General features: G+C 38.8%; 1 protein-coding gene across 3 annotated transcripts in view; it reads left to right on the top strand.

The window, feature by feature from the left end:
* Window positions 1–24,717, top strand: part of TGFBR3 (transforming growth factor beta receptor 3) — a 172,230-nt gene that overhangs the window by 132,890 nt on the left and 14,623 nt on the right. For 2 of the 3 annotated variants that reach the window (XM_042463505.1, XM_042463507.1), the window contains exons 8-15: window positions 2,154–2,343; window positions 2,873–3,171; window positions 4,054–4,206; window positions 8,915–9,055; window positions 10,101–10,271; window positions 14,304–14,603; window positions 19,363–19,483; window positions 24,519–24,557. In XM_042463505.1, the coding sequence (XP_042319439.1) occupies window positions 2,154–2,343; window positions 2,873–3,171; window positions 4,054–4,206; window positions 8,915–9,055; window positions 10,101–10,271; window positions 14,304–14,603; window positions 19,363–19,483; window positions 24,519–24,557 (1,414 nt within the window). The remainder of the gene's footprint in view (window positions 1–2,153; window positions 2,344–2,872; window positions 3,172–4,053; window positions 4,207–8,914; window positions 9,056–10,100; window positions 10,272–14,303; window positions 14,604–19,362; window positions 19,484–24,518; window positions 24,558–24,717) is intronic. The other variant, XM_042463506.1, reaches the window with a different exon arrangement.

The following is a 24,717-nucleotide window of genomic DNA, read 5'->3' as shown; positions in this document are numbered from 1 at the left end:
GCACCTTTTCCGAGGTGGCACCTTGTGTGTGACTGGCCCTCTTGAGAGAGACATGTGTAGTGGCTGTAATACACTTTGTTGGTGCCATGAGAAGACCAGCCAGGTTAAGAATTATTTTTTGTGTATTTCTGCACTTTTGTCATTTTTGTTCTCCCTTTGCTGATGGTTATGTGGCGTATTGCAGTGCTTTTATTCCTGCTGCTATTTTCTACTTTATGCTGCTTATACTTGGGAGATGTTATTGTGGTTTTACATCTCGTGGTTTTTTTAATGCTTTTATAAACTTCCCTTAGAAATCTGGTAATTGGTTATCTCAAAGTATAATGAATGAATAAATAAATAAAATTAAAATAATTTGTTGTCATTTCATCCAATTTTTTCTGCTGTGTTGGTTTTTTCAAATATGATCATTAGGAAACCCATTGATGAAAGGTAAGAATTGTACATGCAGATTGGGGATATATGTTTTTTGTTGTTTCTGTTTTATGCAGAAGCAAAAAATACGCTGCTGCTTTCTTTTTTAAAATTTGTATTTTTCAATCTCCATTGATTTCCAGTTCTGTACTCCTGTCCCTTTTTAATGCCCATTCTGGGGGATGTTAGTAAAGGAGTTAGGTTCTCATTGCCTGCCAGATCATTGATTCACTAATCTGGAATGAATGATTTAGTCCAGTAAACTTTTCTGCCCTTTTCAATATCCATGGGAAATTTCATATCAAGAGCTTGAAAGAGAGTAGGGAGAAATCACATCATGTTTAGGAATGAGCATAATGTAAGTATGCTATAAGGAGTATTATTATCTCAGGAAGAGGATGACTTGAGGTTGAAACAACTTGTGTTTTACAGAAACTCCACATGGCCTTTCTTGATATTCCATATAGATTAACACCCCCCCCCCTTTTGAATGGAGAGAGTCCCTTCTCTGTCTACATATGGCAGTTGGTGAGATGTTCCATGGAATAAAAGAAATCCATTCAGCAACTTTGATTGAACAACTTTGAATTATGGCTAGCTGTGGGACAGTTGCCACATGGAACCAGTTTCAGTTAGGTTCCGTACAATTTTTGCCAAGTTTGACCTAGTATTGTAAATTCCTTTGTCCTTGCAACATTTGAGAAGAACCCAGGTCATCCTTCTGCATGACTGGGAGCTTTTGTTCCTTATCTAAAAATCCTTCCTTGGGTTGACATGCAAAAAAGAAAGATAACTTCTTTTATTTTAGTGCGACGCAGTGGACCTGATTATATTACTATAGCAAAGCTCCTCTCCTATATGTCTATCTAAGATCATCTGCAGAAGCCTTTCTCTGTGTTCCCTTGTCCAAATGGGAAGAGGCAAGTTGTTACTAAGAAATTCTCCAGTGCCTTTCCCAGAGAAGCTCATTTGGTGCCTATATTGTAATTTATTTGGTAACAGGTGAAGGCTTGTGAAATTTACCAATTGTTTCAGGTTAAAAGAAATGTTTATTAATGCTTTCTAGACTATTGACATTATCCCCCCCCCCATTTCTGATTTTGCTTACTTTACCTAGAAATCTTTAGACTTCTTTTCCCCCATAAACTACAATGATAATACAGTACCTTGTTAAAGGACAGCATTAAAATTCTCTCTATAAAATAAATAAATAATGCTTCAGGATGAAATATCAGCCACAGTAAACGTTTCAAATTTCTGTAGTGGGCATGATTTTGCCGCATGAATAACAATCAGGGCAAGAAACAAATATGAATGCTTAGCAAAAGTGAAGCAGTTACTATTGAACACATAATTGGTCTCAGAAATGAAAGTGGTATTAGAATAACATGAAAATGGTATAAATCTGCCTGAAAAACCAGAAATGCTTAAATGCAATTATTAGACCAAACCGGAGTAGACTCTTGAATCAAGGGTACCTATGTAGGTGATAACTTACCAAGTACCCATTGGTTCAATGTGTCCACTCTACTTGGGTCTAGTAGTTGGATTTAGACCAAGGGAAAAGTAGTAGAAAAGAGATGCTATTCTCCCATTTTAATTTTTACCAGACAGTGAAAAAATAATATAGAATTTAGCACGTATTGTTCTTGTACTTTTTTTTTTAAAAAAACACACTTTATAAAGCTAGTAAAAGTGATATGCAGAATCCTAAAGCATCCTATCTCTTTTGTTCACAGGCAGCAAACAGTGTTGGCTTTGGAAAAGAATCTGAATGCTCTATGGTGATGACTAAAACTATATTGTCAGATCTTCCCTCCTCCCATGAGAGCTTGATTATGTGGGCTTACGACCATGGCTACCGTCCAGTTTCTTCCTATACAAAAGCACCTGTAGCTAATCGCTTTCACCTTCGGCTTGAGGACGCTGGTGAGGAAGATGCTTGGGTTGCATCAAGTGCAACAACATTCTCAAACACTTCTTGGTTCAGTTTCCAAGGGTCTTGAACTTACTAGACAGTGTGGAAGTTCCTGTTGCAGAAATGTTTGGTCTAGGAGACTGTTGTAACAATGAAATGGTTACTTTCTGTATTAGTTTTGAAAATGTTCAGTGGGATTCAGCTAAAAATGCTGAGAGGATCCAGGAATACAATTTTCAGCATCCACCTGCTGGCAGCTGCTATGTGCCCCAGATTATTAGAGCTAAAGAGAATTATGTTTGGAGATAAATAACAGCTGAAGACAGTTTAGTGGGAAAACACATCAGAAATGGGGGAGAAAATTAAATCCCACCCACCCTGACCATACATTAGCAGGCTTCCATGACCTTTTGTTGTTGTTGTTCAGAAATAAAAGTATAAGGTCATAATAATGTATAACAGTTAGTTTGACCCTAACTTTAAAGATATTGAAGGAAATTGCTTAATGTCTACAAATGTCTCTCTCTTTTTTCCCCCTAGAAGAAATGAATGATGAAGAAGACCACTTTCTTCCACCTGAACTGGAGGAACTACTACGTGGTGTTAACCCTCTGCCTGCTCCCATGCCATCCTTGGAATTTGACTTCCTTCGTGGCAATCATGATAGCACCTTGCTGACAACTGAGACGATGGACTCAGTTATGGCCAATCATGGCTTTGAGCAATTTTTCCCCAAAGTCACTGAACCAGAAGAAGTCCAGGGTAGTGTTGATGTTGCCCTTTCAGTGAAATGTGATGACACCTCAATGACAGTAGCTGTAGCAAAAGACTCACTGGAGGTTGGTGCAATCTCTTCATTTCACATAAGAACAAATCAAGGTAGAATAACTGGAATGCACAGTAAACTCAAGAAAATGAATAGGAGAAGGAGTGGAAAGTTATACATGTTTGTACACGTTGAGAAAGTTGTTTTTACATATGGGGATATTTTAATCATTGCATCTTCCCACTTACAGGTATACCAGCTAACAATGTGGATATGTTGTTGAGCATTAGTTCTGTAACAAAAAAATCTTCTTAACAGAAAATCATTCTTCCTTATCTAAAATATTTTGCATGAGGCAGGCGCTTCACTTTACTTGCTTCATGGGACAACCTGTCCATTTATCCTCTATTCTTATACAGAATAATCTGCCTGAGGCAGGTGTTTCTCTTCACCTGCTCCGTGGGCTGGCATGTCCATTGTTCTTCCATCCTTATCATTTGTTTGCTGACCTGTCTGTTACCTGGCAAGATTATTAACGTGCCTTACTCATGTTAGCACTGTTAGCAGCAGCAGTGGTGATTTTTATATATTGCCATTTTCTCAGCCCTGGAACTCAAGGCAGCTTACAAAAAAATAATAATAAAATAAAATAAAATAAAACAGGTCCAGGTACAGATTAAAGTCTACATCATTAAAATGCACAAAAATTAAAATATAATTACACTGTCAGTAGAATTATAATAAATTAAAACGAATATCCACTGAATTGTAACAAATAAGGGCAATGCAGCACATTATTGATCCATTTATCATGTGATAGTTTTTTTATACTGAGGTTCACAAGTTATCCAGTAAAAATGTTAAGTAAAAAAGCTTAAAGTACCCTGCTGTTTACCATCCCATTCTTTCGATTTGACTTCAGTATAATTTTGTGTCATGTTCTCTCTCTGTCTAGGCTAGTGGTTACATTGGCACACAACTCTCCCTGCTGGATCCAAAATGCAGAGCAAAGGCAAACCAAACTCATTTTATCTTGGAGTCATCATTGCATGATTGTGGGACTCGACGGATAGCATATCCCTTGGATAATGTTGTGTACCTGAACTCTGTGAGTCACTTGTGAGAAAAACGTGTTGCCTTGGGATCTGTATAGTACAATATAATCAGATGGTGGTTGCATCTGTTGTTATTAGCTGCCATCAAGTCAACTGTAAATAATGGCGAGCCCGTGAATGAGAGACCACCAAGTCACCCTATCAAGGTCTTACTGACTCAAAGCTGTGGCTTCCTTGACTGAGTCTATGTATTTGTAATGTAGCCTTCTTCTTTTCCTACCTCGTTCCACATTACTAAGCATTATTGTCTTTTCTAGTAAGTCATGATATGTCCAAAGTACAACAGTCTTAGCTTAATCAGTTTGGCTTCTTGGGAGAGTTTAGGCTTGATTTGCTCTAGGACCCGTTTGTCTTTTTAGCAGCCCACAGTATCTGCAGAACTCTTCTCCAGCACCCCATCTTAAATGAGTTGATTCTCTTCCTATTGTTTGTTTATTTTTTGTGAAAATATTGGTAAGTGAATAGACTTGCAGGAAATCCTTGTCCTTTTGTGTCGCAAGCATTCCCTGACATGTGGCAGCTTTCATTTTTTTACTTAGGGGCACAAAGTTTTCCCCAGAGGTGTCCTTCACATCAAACCATATTACACACTGTGCAATAAATGAACATATACTGAAAGAACAGTCCAGCTAGAACATCCACTTTCCACTAGGTGAAACATTTCTTGTTCTCATTAAATCCACTGCTGAATGCTTAGTTTGGAGTGGAAACAGCCATTATTAAAAGTACCCAGCTGCCAACACTCTGTACTTCCTTGCACTCTTTTAATAACTTGCATGCATATCAAGAGTGGGCAAAACACAGCCCCCTAAAGCTTCATCTGTATTCTCAACCCTCCAGATCCCCCCGATTGCTCCTTTCCTGCAGAAAAAAAAATAATAAAGAGAATTATTTCTCCCATAAGCTTCCAAGAGTTGCATTTCACCTTTTAAATTGGTTACAGCCCCCTTGCACTGTAAACATTACAAAAACACCAATTTTTCAAAAGCAAAAGTGCAATTACAGCCTCTTGAGATTGTTTTTGATTTTTTAGCAGTATCCCCTGGTGGGGCAAATAAAAAGGCCCCCAGACCTAGGTTGCATCTTCACAGCAGAATCAATGCCGTTTGACACTGTTTTAACTGCCATGGCTCAATGCTGTTGAATTCTGGGATATTTAGCTTTCTGTGTTGGAGAGCTCTGGTGCCACAGCAAACTACAAATCCCTGGATTCTACATCATGGAGCCATGGCAGTTAAAGTGGTGTCAAAAGTGTGGCAGCAGCCATAGTCCTTTTAAACCTCTACATTATATTGTAGAGTACATTGTATGCAAGAAAGTTAAGGATACATGCCGAGACCACCGTTTGTGGCTCTTGGAACATCTAATTCCATTCTTACAATCAAGCTGTTTCTGTAGCTCTCCCATTTGCTTGCTACTGGAAATCCTGGGTAACTAGAGAGCTATGATTAAGGAAGATCACCCCAATCTCGCCCCCAGTAACCCCCTGCAACAGACCTATATAAGGGTCTAAACCTGGGACATTCAGCTTGACAATACTCAAATAAGTAAGTTACCATTGTAATGAAAACATTACTGCTTCTGTTCAGTGTAAATCTAGCATATGCTGGGATTTTTATTTGTTTGTTTGTTATAAGTGCATTTTAAAGACTGTTTGGTCCTTAAATGTTTAGTGTCTGAAGTTTGAATCCAAGTGCAAGTTTTGATTTTTTTTTCAAGAAGATATGTAAGCAATCAAACATTAATTTTTGTGGGTTTTTGGGGCTATGTGGCCATGTTCTAGAAGAGTTTATTCCTGATGTTTCGCCCGCATCTGTGGCTGGCATCTTCAGAGAAAAACCCACAAAAAACTATGGATGCCAGCCATGAAAGCCTTCAACTTCAGATCAAGTGTTACTTCTATGATGCTTATCTTCAACACTAGCTCAGCAATTTTCACTATAATCTTGAGTTGATGTTGGCCAGCACAGGTAAACAGACAGGAACATCTCCTGGTTTCTGTGACTTCAATACATAGTGACAATTTTGGCCAATGCAGAACAGCTTGTTGTCCAATTCAAATATAGCTAAGGCAATCTGATCAGACATAGCTTGAGCCAAATTAATAAGCAGGGGGGGATGTTAAAAAATTCCTATTGGCCAGACCTTTTGGCTGTCGATTTAGAGATGTACCCATCCAAAATCACTGATCAACAAGGAGTGGAAAAATACACATCTGGATCTCAGTTCAGCAGCTGGCCCACTATTTTTAACTCTGGGTTAACCCCAGACTTTCCAATACTTTTTAAGCAGAGATTTGAGAACACAGTCTTCCCCCTCTGAGTTGAAGCATAGGCCAGTTTCAACATCATCAAAGCTGATACAGAATTAGGCAAAAATGCTTCAAAATATTAGAACTATTCCTTTGGATAGCAACCATCCAGCATCTGAGCAAACAAAGATGAAATTGAATTAAGGTAAAGCTGAATAGTCAGGAAGTACAGAGGGACTTAGTATGTGGAGAATGTTTGCATACAAAAAAACAGACAGGAGATATCTAATGCAGCTCAGTGTGGGAGTTCTAGTTGGGGAATTAAAGAGTCATAGAGCTGAATGGCTATAACATTGAGGAAATGTAGAAAAGGAAAAAAATTTAAAAAATGATTATAAATTTCATACCTTTTTTTAAAAAATGAATAATGATACTAAAATTGAAAACTCACAAAGTGAAAATTCTTGGTCCCTTGAATTTGGTACTGTTTACTAAGAGAAGGGATTATATAAGTTCAGTTTTGTGAGTGTCTACTCTTTAACAGTGCTGGATGTTGTATATAGCTTTAACAGAAGCAGAGATAAGAGTTGCTGGTATATTCATCTACGTACAAATTCCCAGACGGCTTTTTCAGCTTCTGTGATAGTTTTATTGCTCAGCTCAACTCTAGGTTTGGAAACAAGCTGAAGGCTTTTCCTCACACTTGCTAAACTTGCTTTTTGAGAGCCAAGTGAAGCGTGGTGAATAGAGTGGTGAACCAACTGGGAAGATGGGGCTTCAAATCCCTGCTCAATCTCAAAACTCACTGGTTACCATGAATGAGTTACCATGGGAGAGTTTGTATGTAACACTATATTGTGGTTTAGGGCTATATGCATGAGCGGAAAAGAGCAAAAGTGTCAGGCTTGCACATTCCCTCCTCCTTCTGGATGGCCCGGAGGAGGAATAAATCAGCACTCGCTTTCCATTTATCTGGTAGCAGATTTGTTGCTTGCAAATCAGGTATCTTGGTTTAAAATATATTTACAGTTAATTGCAAGATAAGCAAACTGCAAGGCCTGGTTTATTTATTTGTCTCATTTACAAATAATAATTATGTTGTTCATTTAATACATGTCTGTTATTGTGTGCCTTCAAGTCATTTCCAACATGGTGCTTTCTTGGCAGTATTTGTTCAGAGGAAGTTTGCCATTGCCTTCCTCTGAGACTGAGAGCATGTGACTTGCCCAAGGTTACCCAGTGGCTTCCATGTCCAAGTGGAAAACTGAACCCTCTTCTCCAGAGTCATAGATCAACCTTCAAATAATAATAATAATAATAATAATAATAATAATAATAATAATATTTATTTATATCCCGTCTCTCTACAAAATGCAATTGAACCACTATTCATTGTTGTTATGTGCCTTCAAGTTGTTTCTGACTTATCACAAACCTCTCATGGAGTTTTCTTGACAAGTTTCTTCAGAGGGGGTTTGCCATTGCCATCCTCTGAGGCTTAGAGCTTGTGTCTTATCCAAGGTCACCCAGTGGGTTTCCGTGGCTGAGTTGGGATTTGAACCCTGTTCTCCAGTCCAGCCACTACACCACCTGGCTCTCTTTATTGCCTGTATGCCCTGTCTTTTCTCCTTCCTGGAACTCAAAGTGGCATGTTTTGTACCACATCTTCTTTCACTTTCTGCCAGCATAAGCAATGGTCTAGAAATATTGGAGTTACCATTTAAAGTACTGTATCTGCTAGAAGCTCACACAAGGAAGATTGGATTAGCAAAATGTATGAATTCAGCTGTTACCTTAGCCGGACATATTTCACAGCATGGTTGTGAGAATAAATGGGATGCACTGTTTGGAAGGGCAGGGTATAACTGGGCCATATACTCAGATAATGGTACCTTGAGGACCGCCTCTCTCCATACAATCCACCCCGCACACTCAGAACATCTGGGCATCAGTTGTTAAGGGTTCCAGGGGCCAGATTAGTTTCTACTTCTAAGAGGGCCTTCACCACCTCGGCCCCCAACCTCTGGAACTCTCTGCCCATTGAGCTCCGCTCGGCCACCTCCCTGGCCCAGTTCAAAAAGGGGCTGAAGACCTTTCTATTCAAACAGGCATACCCTGATGTGAGCCCCGAATAACCTCACCCTCTTCTTTACGTCAGTAGTGGCAAGCTGGCTGGAGTGTTTTATTGGATTTTAATCTGAATGTATAATTTTTTATGTATTGTATCTTGTGGAATGTTGTACACCGCCCTGATTTTGTAGAAGGGCGGTATATAAATAAAATTTTTATTTATTATTATTTATAATTAGTAAAAGGATGCTCTGAAAATTCTAAAATTTCTTCCTCATCATTTTTTCTTGGGGTTTTTGACTCAGAGACAAGTTATATGGTAGTGGGACCTAAAGAGCTTTTGCACAAAATACAGTAATACTTGTTTCTTCTTTTCTTAGATTGTTATTCAGCTATCATCACCAGTTGAATCCAGTGGCTGGGCTGTTGATTATGAAGACATGGAGTCAGGGGATAATGGTTTTCCCGGTGACACGGATGAATCAGACATCACATTTTCCAGTCGGTCTGAAATTGTTGTGGTATGTAACACGTTACCTGTAGTTTGGCTGCTTATAAAGGAAATGCACTGTACTTGTAACATTTAGAACAGTGACATAACTACTTAGTAGGACTTTGATTCTAAAAAGCATGAGGTAAGCTGTCCTCATGAGGGCACAGAAGTGGTAAAGTGTCTTCTTGATGCTTGTTGAGTACATGTCTTCATTGCCCCTGGAACAAGAGTTCCATCCTTTGCCCTCTGTCTTCAAAGTCATAGGCTTTTGATCCAATCTTTCATATGTATAAATCATGATGAGCAATACTACCACCCTATATCAAGTACATAGGTTTGTTTCCTTAGGTGTTCTGCCAAATAACAATAGTGTGCCACAAGCCCTGAAGCCAATTCTTAGTCCCAGTTATTGTAGATCCATAAAAGAAGTAGAACTTATTTAAACGCTGACTTGATTTAGCAGTTGATCAGTGAATCTGCTCAAGTTGGGACTAGCGATTTGATTCAGGGGCAAATTGCTTTTTTCCTCCCTTTCCTACCTCTGACTCTGCCCAGATCTTCTAATTTCTTAGGCATTATTAGGACAACAACTATTTCTCTTTTGTTATGTGTATATAAAGGGTGAGGGAGTGGTTTTCTTGATATAAGGGAGATTCTTCATAAAAGAATCTCAAAGTTGTTGCTTTAGAAAGGTCAGAGACTGGGATGAGAGTAACCTGGGTTTCATACTGGGACAAAGGTGGGCTATAAATAAAATAAAATAAAAATAACTTGTCATACCCCATGTGGGCAAATTAAACAAGCAGGATAGAAAGGTGTGGAGAATGTTTCTGAATCAAGCAGGTGGAGGGGCAGTTAGCATTTGAGCCAAGACTTGATTTTCTTTACCAAAATATTTGTAGACCACTGGTATTTGAAATAAAATCTTTTATAGATTAGGTGATATTCTGATGTATGTGTGAACTTTCAGCAACTTGTGATTGTACATGGGGACAAAAGCCTATTCCTGCCCCAGTGAGATTATTCGTTTTTTTCCCTCCTTTTCTGATTTACATTAATTTGTCTTGTCCTAGTTCAACTGCACATTCCATCAGCCGAAAGCTCCTAAGTCTCCCATGCACTGGCCACCTGAAACACACATCGGCAATGTGACCTTTCACATGGAACTCTACAAGACAGACCTCTTCCATACTCCAACGCAAGGCTTCTTCTCTGTTGCAGAAAATGACCAGATTTTTGTTGAGGTAATGAACTCTGACAGATATAGAAATAATGTTCTCCAGGAACGTGGAAGCTCAGCTAAGTCTGTTCTTGTCTGCCTTAAGCTGGCATTGCTCTCTTGCCTCAGGCATACAGATGTGTTCTCTTGTGGTTTCTGAAAAGGGAAATTGTAGGGATCGTGAGGAAGAAAATGCTTTTGTGGTAGAAACCAAAGAATCCTCTCAATGTGGGCAAATCCAGTGCAAATAAGAGTTTCACCCTTGTCAAATTCTCTATGAAATAACAGTCACTGAAGTTTGTTGGCTGTTGGGGAAAACAATCAAACATTAGTTGAAAGAGCTGTCCACAAAGAGTTCATTTTATTTAACATCGGGATTTAATTCTGAAATTAATAGCCCTTTGTTCATATTTCCCTGTTTGTTTCTAGATCTTAGATAAAGCTGAATTGAGATTAGTCTTACACGTTTGTTACACATTTTAGCATATACACTCCTACTCTTCTGTAACATAATCAGTTACAAAGAGGCTTACAAATAGAAATATAAGTCACCCCTAAGTTGAAACCATCCATAAGCAATAAAATAAATCATAATAATAAACGTCCTTGGGACACACACCTGTCTTTTTTCCTCCTCCATCCTCTTCTTTTTAATGATGCTACGCTTTACAGCAGGGGTGCAGTGGCTTAGTGGTTAAGATACCAATTCTGATGATCAGAAGGTTGACAGTTTGAGGCCTGGGTGCTGCATGATGGGGTGAGCTCCTGTCACTAGTCCCAGCTTCTGCCAACCTAGCAGTTCGAAAGTATGGAAATGCAAGTAGATAAATAGATACCACTTTGCTGGGGAGGTAACAGCATTTGGTGCAGTCACGCTGGCCACATGACCACCAGAGCAGTTCTTGGACAACACTAGCTCTTCGGCTTAGTAACAGAGATGAACACCGCCCCCTACAGCCAGTTATGAGTAGACATTCATGTCAAGGGACTACCCTTACCTTTACCTACTCTTCCGAATTAATGCAGTTTGACATCATTTTAATTTTCATAGCTCAGTGCTGTGGGACCCTGGGATTTGTAGTTTGTTGCAGTACCAGAGCTCTCTGACAGAGAAGGCTAAACAACTCACAAAACAACAAATCTCAGAATTCCATGGAAGTGAGCCATGGCAGTTAAAACGGTGTCTGCATTAATTCTGCAGTGTAGCTGCAGCCCCTGAAGCTAGAGAGTAATACTAAATCAGGGATGAGCAGTTTAAGAATTAGTAATATATTTAGATTATAACTTCTGTGGTTTGGTTTTTGTTTCACTGAAAAGTACTATGTAAATAATAAGTTGTAAAATAAAATAAAATTGGCCTCCACAGTTGGTTTCTGTAGAACTCTTGGGTCATCCCAAAGTAGTTCAGTGTCCTCTTTGACCAGCTGGTGAGCTTTAAACTAAAGGCATTTTGCTGGAAATTGAGGACGGAAGCAGCAGTGGAGAATTGTTTACTCTTTAATAGATACTCGCATGCAGTGTAGGAGCAATAACAAGTATGGTTCCTTTGAACAATGCATGATCTTTAGTCCTGATTAAGATATAGGTTGTATTCACACTGCAGAAATAATTTAGTTTGACATTGCTTTAGCTACCATAACTCTATGCTATGGAATCCTGTGATATGTAGCTTGTTGCGGTACCAGAGCTCTGAGACAGAAGGCTAAGTATCTCACAAAACTACATAGAATTGAACCATGACAGTTAAAGCAGCATCAAAGAACATTAAATCTACAATGCAGATGTAGCCATAGATGTATTATTGATTATTCCCTTAGTACCCTTTTCATTTATTTTCTTTATCCAATTGTAGCTTCAGTAGGCACAAGACAATATGAGAGATGCAATTGGAGCTTAGTATCCCACTGTGGCACAAAGGAATTTGGAGAGAAGCTTGTGCTAGTGCAGTGGAGATCTTTTATTAATTTTATTGGTGTATGCTCTGTATTAAAGAAGAGAGGCAAGACTGAAATAGTGCAGATGTGACTGTTATTTTTAAATGCATTTGTTTTTACACTCATAAAAGAAGATGTCATTGCTTTTGGCCTTCTGGGATGAATCCCATTGGCTCTAGTTCCCTGTCTGGCCCCACCATTAGTTCTTTGGACAGTTCTGATTTTTTCATCACCTGCCCTGGCACAAGTTTGGTTTTGCTCCTTTCTACACAGTGGAAAATAGATATCTGTGCCCGACATCTGTTCTTCATCTTCCAATGACAGAAATTATTGTTTTGTTTTTGACATGCTGCTCTCTTCTTTCGATAAATTATCCTTGACATAATTTGCAAAGGCTTTCATTTTTTTCAATGTAAACACTTCTAACTTAATGGTATTCTTTATGGACATATACATATGGATCCGTAATGCATGATTCCTCCAATTGTGGCCCTCTTAAAGATTTTTTTGGGAGGGGGGGAGAGGGATAAGTGGTCTTCATTTTCTGAAGCATTTTTAATTGTGTAAGCTGCCACAAGGCTGTAGACCATGTAACAGGAATTTTATATAAAGGTCTTTTCACTGGTGGATTCACTGTCTGGGTTAGAGAAAAAAAAGGCTGATGAAGGACACTTAAGCAGTGAAGAAAATAACAAAATAATGATGCTCATGTAAATCTGTGTCACGTGGATCAGTAGCACATAGTCTTTTGACCCAATAAGAATCCCTGCTTTAAAAAAAGAACAAGAAAGTTTACTCACCCTTAGGGTTGAAGAAAGATGCTTGAAAGAAGCAAGTAAATAGAAGCTGGAATCTGTGAAGTGTTATACAGTGCACTTCTAAGCATTTTTACTCAGGAGTGTCATTGGCTCAGTGAAGCCTACTCTCTAGTAAGTATGTTTAGGATTGCAGCCTAAAGCTCTCAGATTTCTAAATCAATGTATCATGTGTCATTGGCAAAGGGTTTTTATTTTGACATCTGTCTGCAATTTTCCAAAGTAAGACTATTATAAAACTGCAATGTGTACATTTGCATTAGCTGGACATCTCATATAACATGCAAAATGTGCTAATTTTATGGAACTATATATGCAAACTAACAACAACCATCTCACTTGTCTTCTAATTTTCACATGACACTTAATGACAATTAAATTGCCATCTCCTGCACTTGATGCACCAAGGTGCCTCCTGTCATCAAAGATGTATTATGTAGATATAGCTGTATATTCCAGTTTAACCTCACATTATGGAGGTGCAAATAGAACCAAAATCATCATTTATAATTTTATTTTATGTTTTAGTGCCATCTAGTCCCCCCCCCCCCCCCGAAATCAACATTACACTCCTTTTATGGAACAAGGGTGCTGTTTTGTCAGAAGTAGTGCAAAGGTGTTGTACCGCATATTAAAGGGGTGGGGTAATGAAATCATAGGAATGATCCTATTCAAAGAATATGAGCAGTTACAGCAATAAAGCTTCACTGCTGGATCATACCCTCCAACATTTCACAGATGAAAAGCGTGAAAATGAGGAAAACGCAAGACAGTTGGAAGATACATTGGATGTTCTCAGATTGTCCAACTTCTCTCTCTTTTGGGGTGCTCAGAGCTCTGTGGAATACGTTGTCAGAATGATCACCCAGATGCCAAAATATTTTTGTTGCTGTTAGCAGAGGTATTTGATAGGCTAACCAACTTTTATTTTGTAGTTTATATTGCTGTGGTCACTTTTACTGAAATTTCATCATGAAGGGTTTTTACCATATCATGCTATTCTAAATTTATTTAAGGGTGTTTTGGTTTTGAAAACCTGAACTTAGTGGGGTTAAATTTTTGTTAAAGGCAACACATCTTTGTGCTGGGCTTCAACACCTTTTTTGAAAAGCAAAGATTTTTACTCCATTTTCCAGGTGGTATGAGGGACAAATGTTTATGAACCAAGGTAATCTGCTGTTGGTTAACCTTTCTCCTGCTATCAGAGTTGCTCTGCAAAGTTTTACCAATGTTAAAAATACACTATATTTCTGGAAAACAGGCTTGGGTAACATAATAATTATAAAAATTCTTTTTCTTTTGATGCAGATTTCTCTGACCAAGGCTGAAAGATCCTTGGGCTTTGCAATCCAAACTTGCTTTATTTCTCCATACTCAAACACTGACAGGATGTCAGAATATACCATTATTGAAAATATCTGTCCTAAAGATGAATCTGTCAAATTCTACAACATCCCAAAGACAAATTTCCCTATACTGAATGCACAAATGGACAAAAAGCATTTTAGTTTCCTGTTTAAATCCATATTCAACACCTCCCTTCTCTTTCTGCACTGTGAGGTGACCTTGTGCACAAAGAAAGAAAAAGATACTCAAGGACTGGCCAAGGTGAGTATTAGCTCTCTTTGTATGACTGGATTTTATAACATTTACTATAAAACATATGTTCAGGGTGGGTTTTAATAAAAGCAATGAGGAGATTATGGCTAGTTCCAGACTGATTAAAGAGATCATAAAGTCCCAAATATTGTTTTTGTTCTTTATGATTTTAATTTGGAGATCAATACACATTTTACTTATCCCAGAATGTTTTCTATTAACTTTCAGAACTATAAGGGCTGAAAAAGACGGTCTGGAAAATCTGGCTTCTGGCCATATTGGGGGCATGGCATTTACAAGCCGCATGCCCCCATGCACCTGGAAGCCACACTTGTCAACTAGACATGTCTGGCTTCACGACACTCTAAGGGCATGGTGTTTACACGCTGCTGGAGTGCCAGGAAGCCAGCTTGGAGCTGCAGCAGGGCTGGAAGAGCCAGCTTCGGGCCAGCTCTGCAGTGGATTGGGGCCAATCTGCCATTTTTGGGCGATGTATTTTGTCCCTAAGAGATACTTTATACCAGCTCCCCAAATCACTTTATTTTAACAATTAGAAAAGGAGAAGACTAAAATCTGGGACTCTTCCATCAGTCTGGATGTGCACCATGGCTCTTGCAAAGTAACAGAAATAAATTAGTGTGACCATGCTAGGAGCATTTTGACCATTGTAGTCCAAAAAATAACCAAGGGAATCTAATGTATTTATGTTGTCATTGTGTTGCGGTGAGTGTTAGCTCTGCTGGACAACATCAGGTACTGTCTTCCTATAACACAGTTGCATGGGAACCAGTGGTAGAAGAATTAGGTGCTTGCTTATACAGTTGCTGCAGCAGAGTCTTTCATATTTGTTTTGATGGTTGATGTTGGACAATTATTATTATTATTATTATTATTATTATTATTATTATTATTATTATTAAGCTTTATTTATATAGCACTGTAAATTTACACAGCACTGTACATACAATCTTTTAGTTAGACGGTTCCCTGCCCTCAGGCTTACAATCTAAGAAGACACGACACAAAAGGGGAAGGGAGTGGAGGATGGAGCCAGAAGCCTTCTGGGAAGGGCTCAGTTCCTTTGGAGAGGCCAGATGGGATTGGTCCACCCCTCTCTCCCTCAGAAGCCAGGATGGAGCCAGATGCCTTCTGGGAAGGGCTCAGTTCCTTTGGGACAAGAGAAGTTTGTTTAAGGAGATATTCAAGTAACTTAAGGAGCTATATAGATTTTCTATAGAATGATCATATGTGAAGGTGCATTTTGAAGACCTTGGGTTATTACATCATACAGGTGTTCCTTCACATGACTGGCTCAGGATTTGATCACATAAGACTAAAAAGCAGAATTTTAACAGAATAAAAGTGCCTTTAGTACTTATCACATGACATCATGTCCATCCTGCTGCTGGCTTGCATTCCATTTGTTACAGTTACTTTTTCATGGATAGGTAAAACCCATTAATAGGCTCTCAATCTTGCTGCTTTTCCATTTCTGCCTTGGTGTTGTACATCTCTTCTGCTGCAGTTCCACTTCTCAGGCAGTCATGTGGTGTGAGTGGGTGCGATTCTGCTACTTTCCCTCCTCTCCTTTTTGCAGCTGTCAACCATCTCCTGAAGCTGGCTGCTGTGTGAAAGTGCACACGGCAACTGGCTTTGGGAAGGTGTTGGTGGCTGTGATTCACCCCCTTCCTCCTGAAAGGCAGCATTTTGCAGTCTGGAAAACAGATCACAACCATGGATCACACAAAGTACTATTGTGGGGGAAAGTGTGACAAGAAATGATGCCAAACTGATATGCTTCCATTCTTAAACTAGCACGATTGTAGTAGACTGAGGTAATAAAGTCTTCAATTTCATGGAGACATGTAGAACAATCTGCTTTGGGAAGGAATGTAACTTAGGTAGCAAGCTTTTAGACTGGAACTTCATCAGGAAGCATGTTCTTCCTCCCCACCCAGAATGGTTCTTGGCCAAGTTTTTCTTTTGGATTATCTGGTCCCTCAGCCAGTATGGCCACTGCATTTGTCCCCCCTCTTAAGTTTAGGCAAATTGAGTGGGGGGCTTCAACTAAGAATGACTGTATTTGATTGAAGATTCTGGAAATCGTAGCCCAAAAATGTAGCTTTCCTAAGCTCTTGTCCAAAATAAGTTACTACAGTACATGTAGAATTTTTAATTACAATATTGTATACTTCCTAATGTTCCACATGCTAATAGAGCAGGCCCATATTATTATTCCCATACTACAGATAAAGAGGCAAGGTTGCATGTTAGCTATTTGACTGGGGAGGAGATTATCGTAATAATGCATGAAGGAATTTTGTGTTCAGAGCTCATTCTTTTAAGTCCTGCGCTAATGCTTCAAAACATAGTGGCCAAAGACATTCTATATACCAAGCATGGGCAATGGCACTCACTCGAGGGAAAAAATTTCTGACCCTGACTGCCAAAAATGCAAAAAAAAAAAAAAAAGTCGTAGAAGCCTGAAGTCCATTTCTGGTTTGTTAATCAACCCATTTATAATGTGAATTGACTCCTCCTATGTAGAGAGTTCTAGAAGAGGCAGTTCGCCTTTGGGGAAAGGGTGGTCTATGGACTCTGAAGGGATTGAAAGCCACAAAATAACATTGAAGGCCACATGTGGCCCCAGGATCATCCTTTACCTGCCACTGCTGTATTCATTGCCAGGGATTCTAGATGTAAATAAAATCTATAGAAAATTCAACTGTAAAAATTCATGGAATTGACTAAAGTATTTATGAATAAATGTAATTAACAACATTTGGAGAATATTTATTGCGTTTTCTCAGTGAGAACTACTGCAATTCTTTGACAGCATGATTTATATTTTCCACTAAATGATTACAGGTGATAAATAGAAATTGCTTTCCACTTGGGGAGTGGGCCAGATTTATCTCAGCTATTCTATAATGTTAGTTGTAAAGAGTGCATCAGCATTCATTTTCCAGATCCTGCTGAGATATAATACTCCCATTGTTTTTGTATCTCCATGTGTGAATTATTACCTTGACTTGCCTTGGGAGGAATCTGAAGGGAAATAAATGAGTGTTTGAACTTGTTTTTTGCATTCCTTTTGTTGCTTATCTCACATTTTCACAGCATATTCAGTTTATGGAATTAGTCAATGTATTTATGGAGGGAGAAAAATATTCATTGTTCTAAGGAGGCAAATTCTTCACTTACCCACCCACCTACCTCCAGATAAGATCATCCTTTCACAAATAAGCATATTTGGACTCATCTAGGGCATCACCACCCTCTCTAGTCACCATGTGGTTTAGCACAATTCCTCATGGGATTTGGGGCTCTGGCCTCAGTCTTCATCTTTGGCATTAACTGGCAAGGATGAAGAAATGTGTTTAATTAATGAGAAACGTTGTCCTAAAGAAAATGGTGGAAAGTGGAAAAATCATAGAATCACAGAATTTTATGATTCTGTGTGGTAAATGGTAATAAAGAAGATGGTGCAAGGGAGAGGAAACTTTCCATAACAATTCTGATTTCACATCTAGGGCCATGTTTGTGTTACTGAAGGTTGAGTCTCCCTTATCTGGAATTCCAAAATCCAAAATATTCCAACCTCAGGTTTTTTTCATAAGCATCTGAGATAGTGACACCTTTGTTTTTTTTAATGTTTCAGTATACACAAATGTCATTTTATGCACAAAAGTATTAAAAATACTGTATAAAATTACAGTAGGCCCTTCTTATACACTGATTTTTTTATACATGGATTCAAGCATCTATGGTTTGAAAATGTTCAAAAAAAGTATAAATTTCAAATATCAAACCTTGATTTTTCATTTTTTAAATAAGGGACACCATTTTGCTATTCTATTATATTTAATGAGACTTGAGCATCCACAGATTTTGTTATCCACGGTGGATCTTGGAACCAAACCCCAGCGGATAATAAGGGTCCATTGTACCTTCAGGCTATTTGTGTAAGGTGTATATAAAACATAAATTAATTTTATGTTTAGACTTGGGTCTCGTCTCCAAAATATCTCAATTTGGACATACATGGAAATATAGATATTCCAAAATCAATAATAATAACAACAACAACAACAACAACTAAATCACCTCTGGTCCCAAGCATTTTTGATAAGGGAGGCTCAACCTCTCATAGCATTCTGGAGTCCTGGCTAGCTCACACAGTTGAAGCACCAGCACATTTTATTTTGTGGACATGACATCATGTGTCATCCAGCCCAAGTTTCTCTTTTCCCTCTGAATTTCATTGCTGGGGGGAGGATGCATTTTCACAGATACAATGTACTGCTGTGAGCTATCCCAATTGTAATACCAAGCATCGGGGGCTGTTTTGCTCTTGAATGGGAAAGTAGGCCATATTAGCTTTACAAAGTTGCTGTTCCTGATGGAGGTGAATACTACAAGAACTTGTTTGGGGCTCTGGAGGTCTATCTGATGGAGTGCCTATGCAACAAAATGTAACATTAGTGCACTGGGTGTTACAGGTGTAGCAAACCTACGCAGCTTTGATGATTGGTAGATATTTTAAGCAAACTCAGTAGTGGAGGGAGAGCTTATATCTTGAAGCACAGCTGCAGATGCCTCCTTGGAATAAGACTCAGATGACTGGGGAGGGTTTGGTAATGATTGTTTTCTTTTAGGTAAACACAGCTTGAGTGCTGCTGGTAGTGAGGCAGCTGTACATTTGCTCTGATAATGTAAATGCTTGAGTCCCTGATCTCACAAGCTGCCTGTTGTCTCCATGCTGTAGTGCATCCCTCCTGATGAAGCTTGCACCTTCCTCAGTGTTGACATGATCCTGGCAATGATGCAGAATAAGAAAACTTTCACCAAACCCCTTGCTGTGATAACGCATAAAGGGAGGCCAGAAGGTATCAAATAAAAATTTAAATCTATTTATAGAAGTGCCTTTTATTCTATACTACCACTAGAATTGTAACAACATCCTTCTAGTTTTGCATAGTTTCATATTTTAATATATTTATATCCCCTTTTCTTGGGCTACAGGGCGCCATCATCTATGAGCACTAACATTTGATTACTCTTTTTTGAAAACCTCTCTTACATGTTTGTCAAAATGCATTTTGGCAAAAGACTAGAAAAGAAATGCACTTCAATGCTATATGACAATATGGAATTGATAAGCATTCTGGACTGCTATACAATTGCTTCCAGCAACACTTTATTGTGTCAGCACTGAAAGTTTTATAATTTCTTTCTTTTGTGGCTGTAAATATTTAAGCATCATAATTATGCAGAACCTCCAACGTATTGAAACTATTAAAGCATGGATGGTGTGCTTTTGTAAATAAAATGAACAGTCCCAGAGAAAATGGCTGCACCCTCTATTGAGATAACTCTTATTAAGAGCTGAGAGCCTGGAAGCATTCATTTGTTTTTCTTCTTATGTTTGTGTGGATATATATGAGCTCTTTTATCATCTCTATGACATAACTGAAATAGAGCCTTATGACATGATATCATACCCTTCAACAGATGAAAACTAGGTCATGTGTGGCCAAGCAATATCAGAGTGTGATCAAGATGGCTAATGTTTAAATCACACAAGCTTGGAGAGACTGCAGTGGTATCCTGTCTAGTATAAGATTGTTATGGAACTTGTCAAACTATAGTTTTCCCAGTACTGTAAATTTGATTTCAGTCACCCGAATATCTTCTCATACCCTCTAAGATTTTACAGATGAACACCAGACATGTATACCCAAGCAACGTCAGAGTGTAGTTGAAGTGGCTCAAGTTATTAATGAGGAAGAGCACACGGGCTAGGAGAAGCCACAGCAGTTTGCTTCTTCCTGAGCCTACTGGGAAGAGCAAGGTTTCACTCTCCATCTTTTTTCTCCCCTTGCTAATTGAGTGCAAGCTACTTTTGCACTTTGAACTCAGTTTCCAGCAGTGGAAGTAAGCTGGGGATAAAGGTGAAAACTGGGAGGAGGAGAGAGAAACTGGAACATTTTAAAAGCTGCTGGAAAAGTGGGATGGCAGAAGATTAATCAGGACTCTCCCTGGCAAATTAGGACAGTCAGAGAGTATGTCTTCTTCACTACTCCAGTTGAGTGTTCCTTAATGTTCAGTACTGTATACAAGGGCACAGGTTAACTGGAAGGATATGAACTGGTCTGTAAAAGAATTGAAATCTTACACTCCTGAACCATTAGTGCACAACATTACATTAAGTCTACAATTAATTGCAGGTGCTTATTTTTTCCACAAAAAGCAGTCAGTATTTCTTGCCAGGTAGAGTTATTGAAAAGAAATGCTCCTCTCTCTTTATAGCCAAAACTATACTAATTTTTCTGTTCAAGTTCATACATGCAGCCAAAGCATAGGTGAGGAAAAACAGTGAAAAGCTATGGTATGCAGATAAAATCTTGCATTATAATCCAACACAGTTGGTTTGACTATATGGAGAAGAATGAATGTAGAGTACGGTATGTGCTAACATTTTAAAAATCATGATATATTATCATACCCTTCAAAGTCCCACAAGTGAAAACCAGGGCATCCTGTGCCAACACAACGTCAGAGTGTGGTCAACATAACAACACTTATTAATGAGGAAGAATACACAAGCTACACAATGATGCAGTAGTTTGCTTTTTTTCTGAGCCTACTGGGAAAGGCCAGATTCTAACCCCTTATCTCCTTTCCTCTCCCCCTTCCTGAGTTAACTGAATGGAGACTACTTTTGTCCCTATCAGATCAGGATAGTTGAAGGGTATGCATTATATGTGTGGCAAACAAAAGAGGGACCCATTAATGATACAATTGTATGTTCAAAATATCCTTTCCTTGGGCCCCTTTAACAACAACAGGAGGGATGCACATATAAATTCATTTATAAAATGTTGAAATAAGCCCTAGTCTTGGCTGCACTTGTTTGGTGTTCATATGGCACTTTAATTAGAGGGTTTCAGCAGTTTCACTCAGAGATCAAAATCTTTCACTTGCGTGCAAAGACTGTTTGAAATTCTGGAATGCTTTCCAGAGAGATTTAAAAGCTAAGGATGAGAAATCCTTTAACCTCAGTCCTGCAGAGCATGCTTTTCTGGCCTTTTAAGCAGTTTATGGTAATACCATACAGTGCAGCTTATGGGACTGGGAGAGCAACTGTTTTTGTTTAACTATATGAGGCTGTAGGGAATTTTAACTGTAGGAGGCTGCAACTTTTTATCCTTAACACAAATGAATCTACTGAGAATAACACGAAATGCTTGGTCTCCAAACACAGCATGATTAAAAAGGCATGCTTGTTTGTGTCTTCTTGGTCCTATTCCACAATCATCCACTGTCTGCTGCATACCCTCCTACTGTCCCAAATTGACAGGGACAGCCCTGATTAATCTTCTGCGATCCCACTTTTTCCACTTCTTTTAAAGTCTCCTAGTTTCTCCTTCTCACACTCCTTCCCTTATCCTCAGCTTACTTCTGTTGCTGCAAACTGAGTTCAAAGTGCAAAAAGTCTCATTTTAGAGGTTCCATTCTAATTTGCATTGTTAACCGCTTTGAGTCTCATTCAGGAAAAATGCAAGATATAAATCAAATAAATAAATGACATAAATAAAAGTAGTTTGCACTCAGTAGCAGGAAGAGGAGTGAGTAGATTCTTGCCCTTCCCTGTACCTTCAGGCAAAAGCAAACTGCTGTGACCTATCCTAGTTTCTGTGTTCTTCATCATTAATAACTTTTGCCATCAAGACATCACTCTGATGTTGCAGTGATTACAACAAACCTCTGTTTAGAGCAGTGGTTCCCAAACTTGAGTCTTCCAGATGTTCTGGACTTCAGTTCCCAGCATCCTTGACTGTTGACCAAGTTGGCTAGACTTCTGGGAGTTGAAGTCCAAAACACCTGGACAACCAAAGTTTGGGAATCATTGGTTAGAGGAATAGGGATGAGTGTTAGTTGGAGTTAATGACTTGACAGGCCATTTAAACAGGCCGTTGTATTTACAGCAAACTAAGAAGACAATAGTGTGATAGAAAACATGGTGCATCAAAGGCAGTCTTAGAGTAAATGTGGGACGTCTCATGGAAAGACTCCTGAGGTTTTTTCTCAGATGTCTGCCTTTGTGGCCAGTAGTACAATGTGTCTTTGTTGGTGTATAGCTTTCAAGTAGTCCTCTTCTGGAAGTTAACTGCCATTGTGAGTTGACAGCAAACTCATAAGGCTTAGAAAATAAATGATAGCAGTGTACTATATAAGAGCATTTACATCTCCAAGGCATTTGTTGTCATCTACTCTGATACAGAACAGGCCAGCTATTGTGTGTATTGTTGCAAGCCATATTATTGGATCCGTTCCTGTTAGATCTGCACCAGATGCCAAACAAAGGGGTCTGTAGGTTCTGTAGACAGGGAGTCAGAACATAATGTTCGGTTCAGGCTGTCCACTCTCCCCACCGCCAGTCATGCACGTGACTGCCATTAATAGTGATGGGGTGGTATGCTTAACTGTCTAGAAGAAAACGAACCCTTCCAAGTTTTCTTTTACAAGACTAATTTTTCCAGCTCAGCCTATTGCCTTATTGAATGAAATCCCAATCAAATTAAGGAAACACTTAGAAGCCTTTGACCTAGAGCTGGTGTATGATATCCTTTTAAATAATAAATGTCTATAGGCTTTCAGTGGCTGCAGCTTCGTGTCTCTCACTCACTCAACAACTTTGAAGTGAGCAGCATGTCTTAAAAGAATATGAGGCACTACATACACACATATAAAATAAATATGAAATGTAAATGTCATTAAAATATGTGTGTGGTGACTCTGGCATGATATTGTTGTTCCTTCTGTTAACTGTTAGGACTTAACCAAGAGAATGAGGAGGAAATTACTATGCTTTTTGTAAATTATTGTTATCCTTCTTCTGCCGCAAATGAAAATGTCCTCTTTATGGCTTTTGTCACTGGGAAAATCAGCTCTGTTTTGCCAGCATGGAGGTGACGATTCTTTCCATTGGGCTGACCTATAATTTCTCCACTGGCCAGCTGGCTTGTACTAATAGGAGTATATTGTGTCATTGTGATGGACACCATTTGGACAATGTCCTTGCTGAAATTTCAAATTGGGGGGGGGTATTAAAGGGATTTGAAAGACCCCCCCTTCCCATTGGAAGAACATTTCCAAACCAGCACTGAAGTAACCTTGACAGATTAGAAAGCTAGGCCTAAACTAACAAAATGATTTCAAGAGGGAGAAATGTAAGATACTACACATAGGCAGAAAAAATGAAATGAACAGATATAGGATGGATGACACCTGGCTTGACAACAGTACATCTGAAAGGAGCTAGGAGTCTTAGTAGACCACAGGATGAACATAAATCAACAGTGTGACACAGCATCTAAAAAAGCCAGTGCAATTCTAGGCTGCATCAATAGGAGTATAGTGTCTAGATCAAGGGAGGTAAACACTACCATTCTATTTGGCTTTGGTCAGGCCTCATCTGAAATATTGTGTCCAATTCTGGGCGCCGCAGTTCAAGAAGGATGTGTCTGAGATGGAATGTATCCAGAGGAGGGTTGACCAAAATGGTGAAAGGTCTGGAAACCATGCCTTCATCTAGTCATCCAGATATTATTGGACTGGAACTCTCATACTCCCTAGCCTGCAAACCTAATGGCGATGGATCATGGGAATTGCAGACCAGCAACATCTGGAAGATCACCCATTCCTAGTTACTGGCCCAAAACTGTATTCTGCTACTGATTGCAGATAAGTCCTCGCAGATATATGATTAAGAAAGAAATTGATTTGTCCCCTTCTTTACATGCTAATTCAGGTTCTCAGTGCATTTCTAAGCATGCTGTGTAAACATACTGCCAATGTAATGTTTACAGTTCTGCTGAAGCAAACACCATTCATTTATTGGCTTTTATTTTTTGACAGATAAATCTTCTTATCCAAAGCCTCCTGAAGGGTTACAGCGTAAGTTGCTTGTTTGTTTGTTTATTCAATTTATATTCTGCTTGTCTCCCAATAAGAGGTCCAAAACAGCTTGCAGTATAATTTAAAAGAAAATAGCCAAAACAATATGTAGTATAAATGTTTTACAAAGCATTAAACAATAAATCAAAGCATTAATTTA

This window comes from Sceloporus undulatus, chromosome 4, assembly GCF_019175285.1.
Source record: "Sceloporus undulatus isolate JIND9_A2432 ecotype Alabama chromosome 4, SceUnd_v1.1, whole genome shotgun sequence".
NCBI classification, from domain to species: domain Eukaryota; kingdom Metazoa; phylum Chordata; class Lepidosauria; order Squamata; family Phrynosomatidae; genus Sceloporus; species Sceloporus undulatus.
This window is presented reverse-complemented; position numbering and strand designations above follow the sequence as displayed.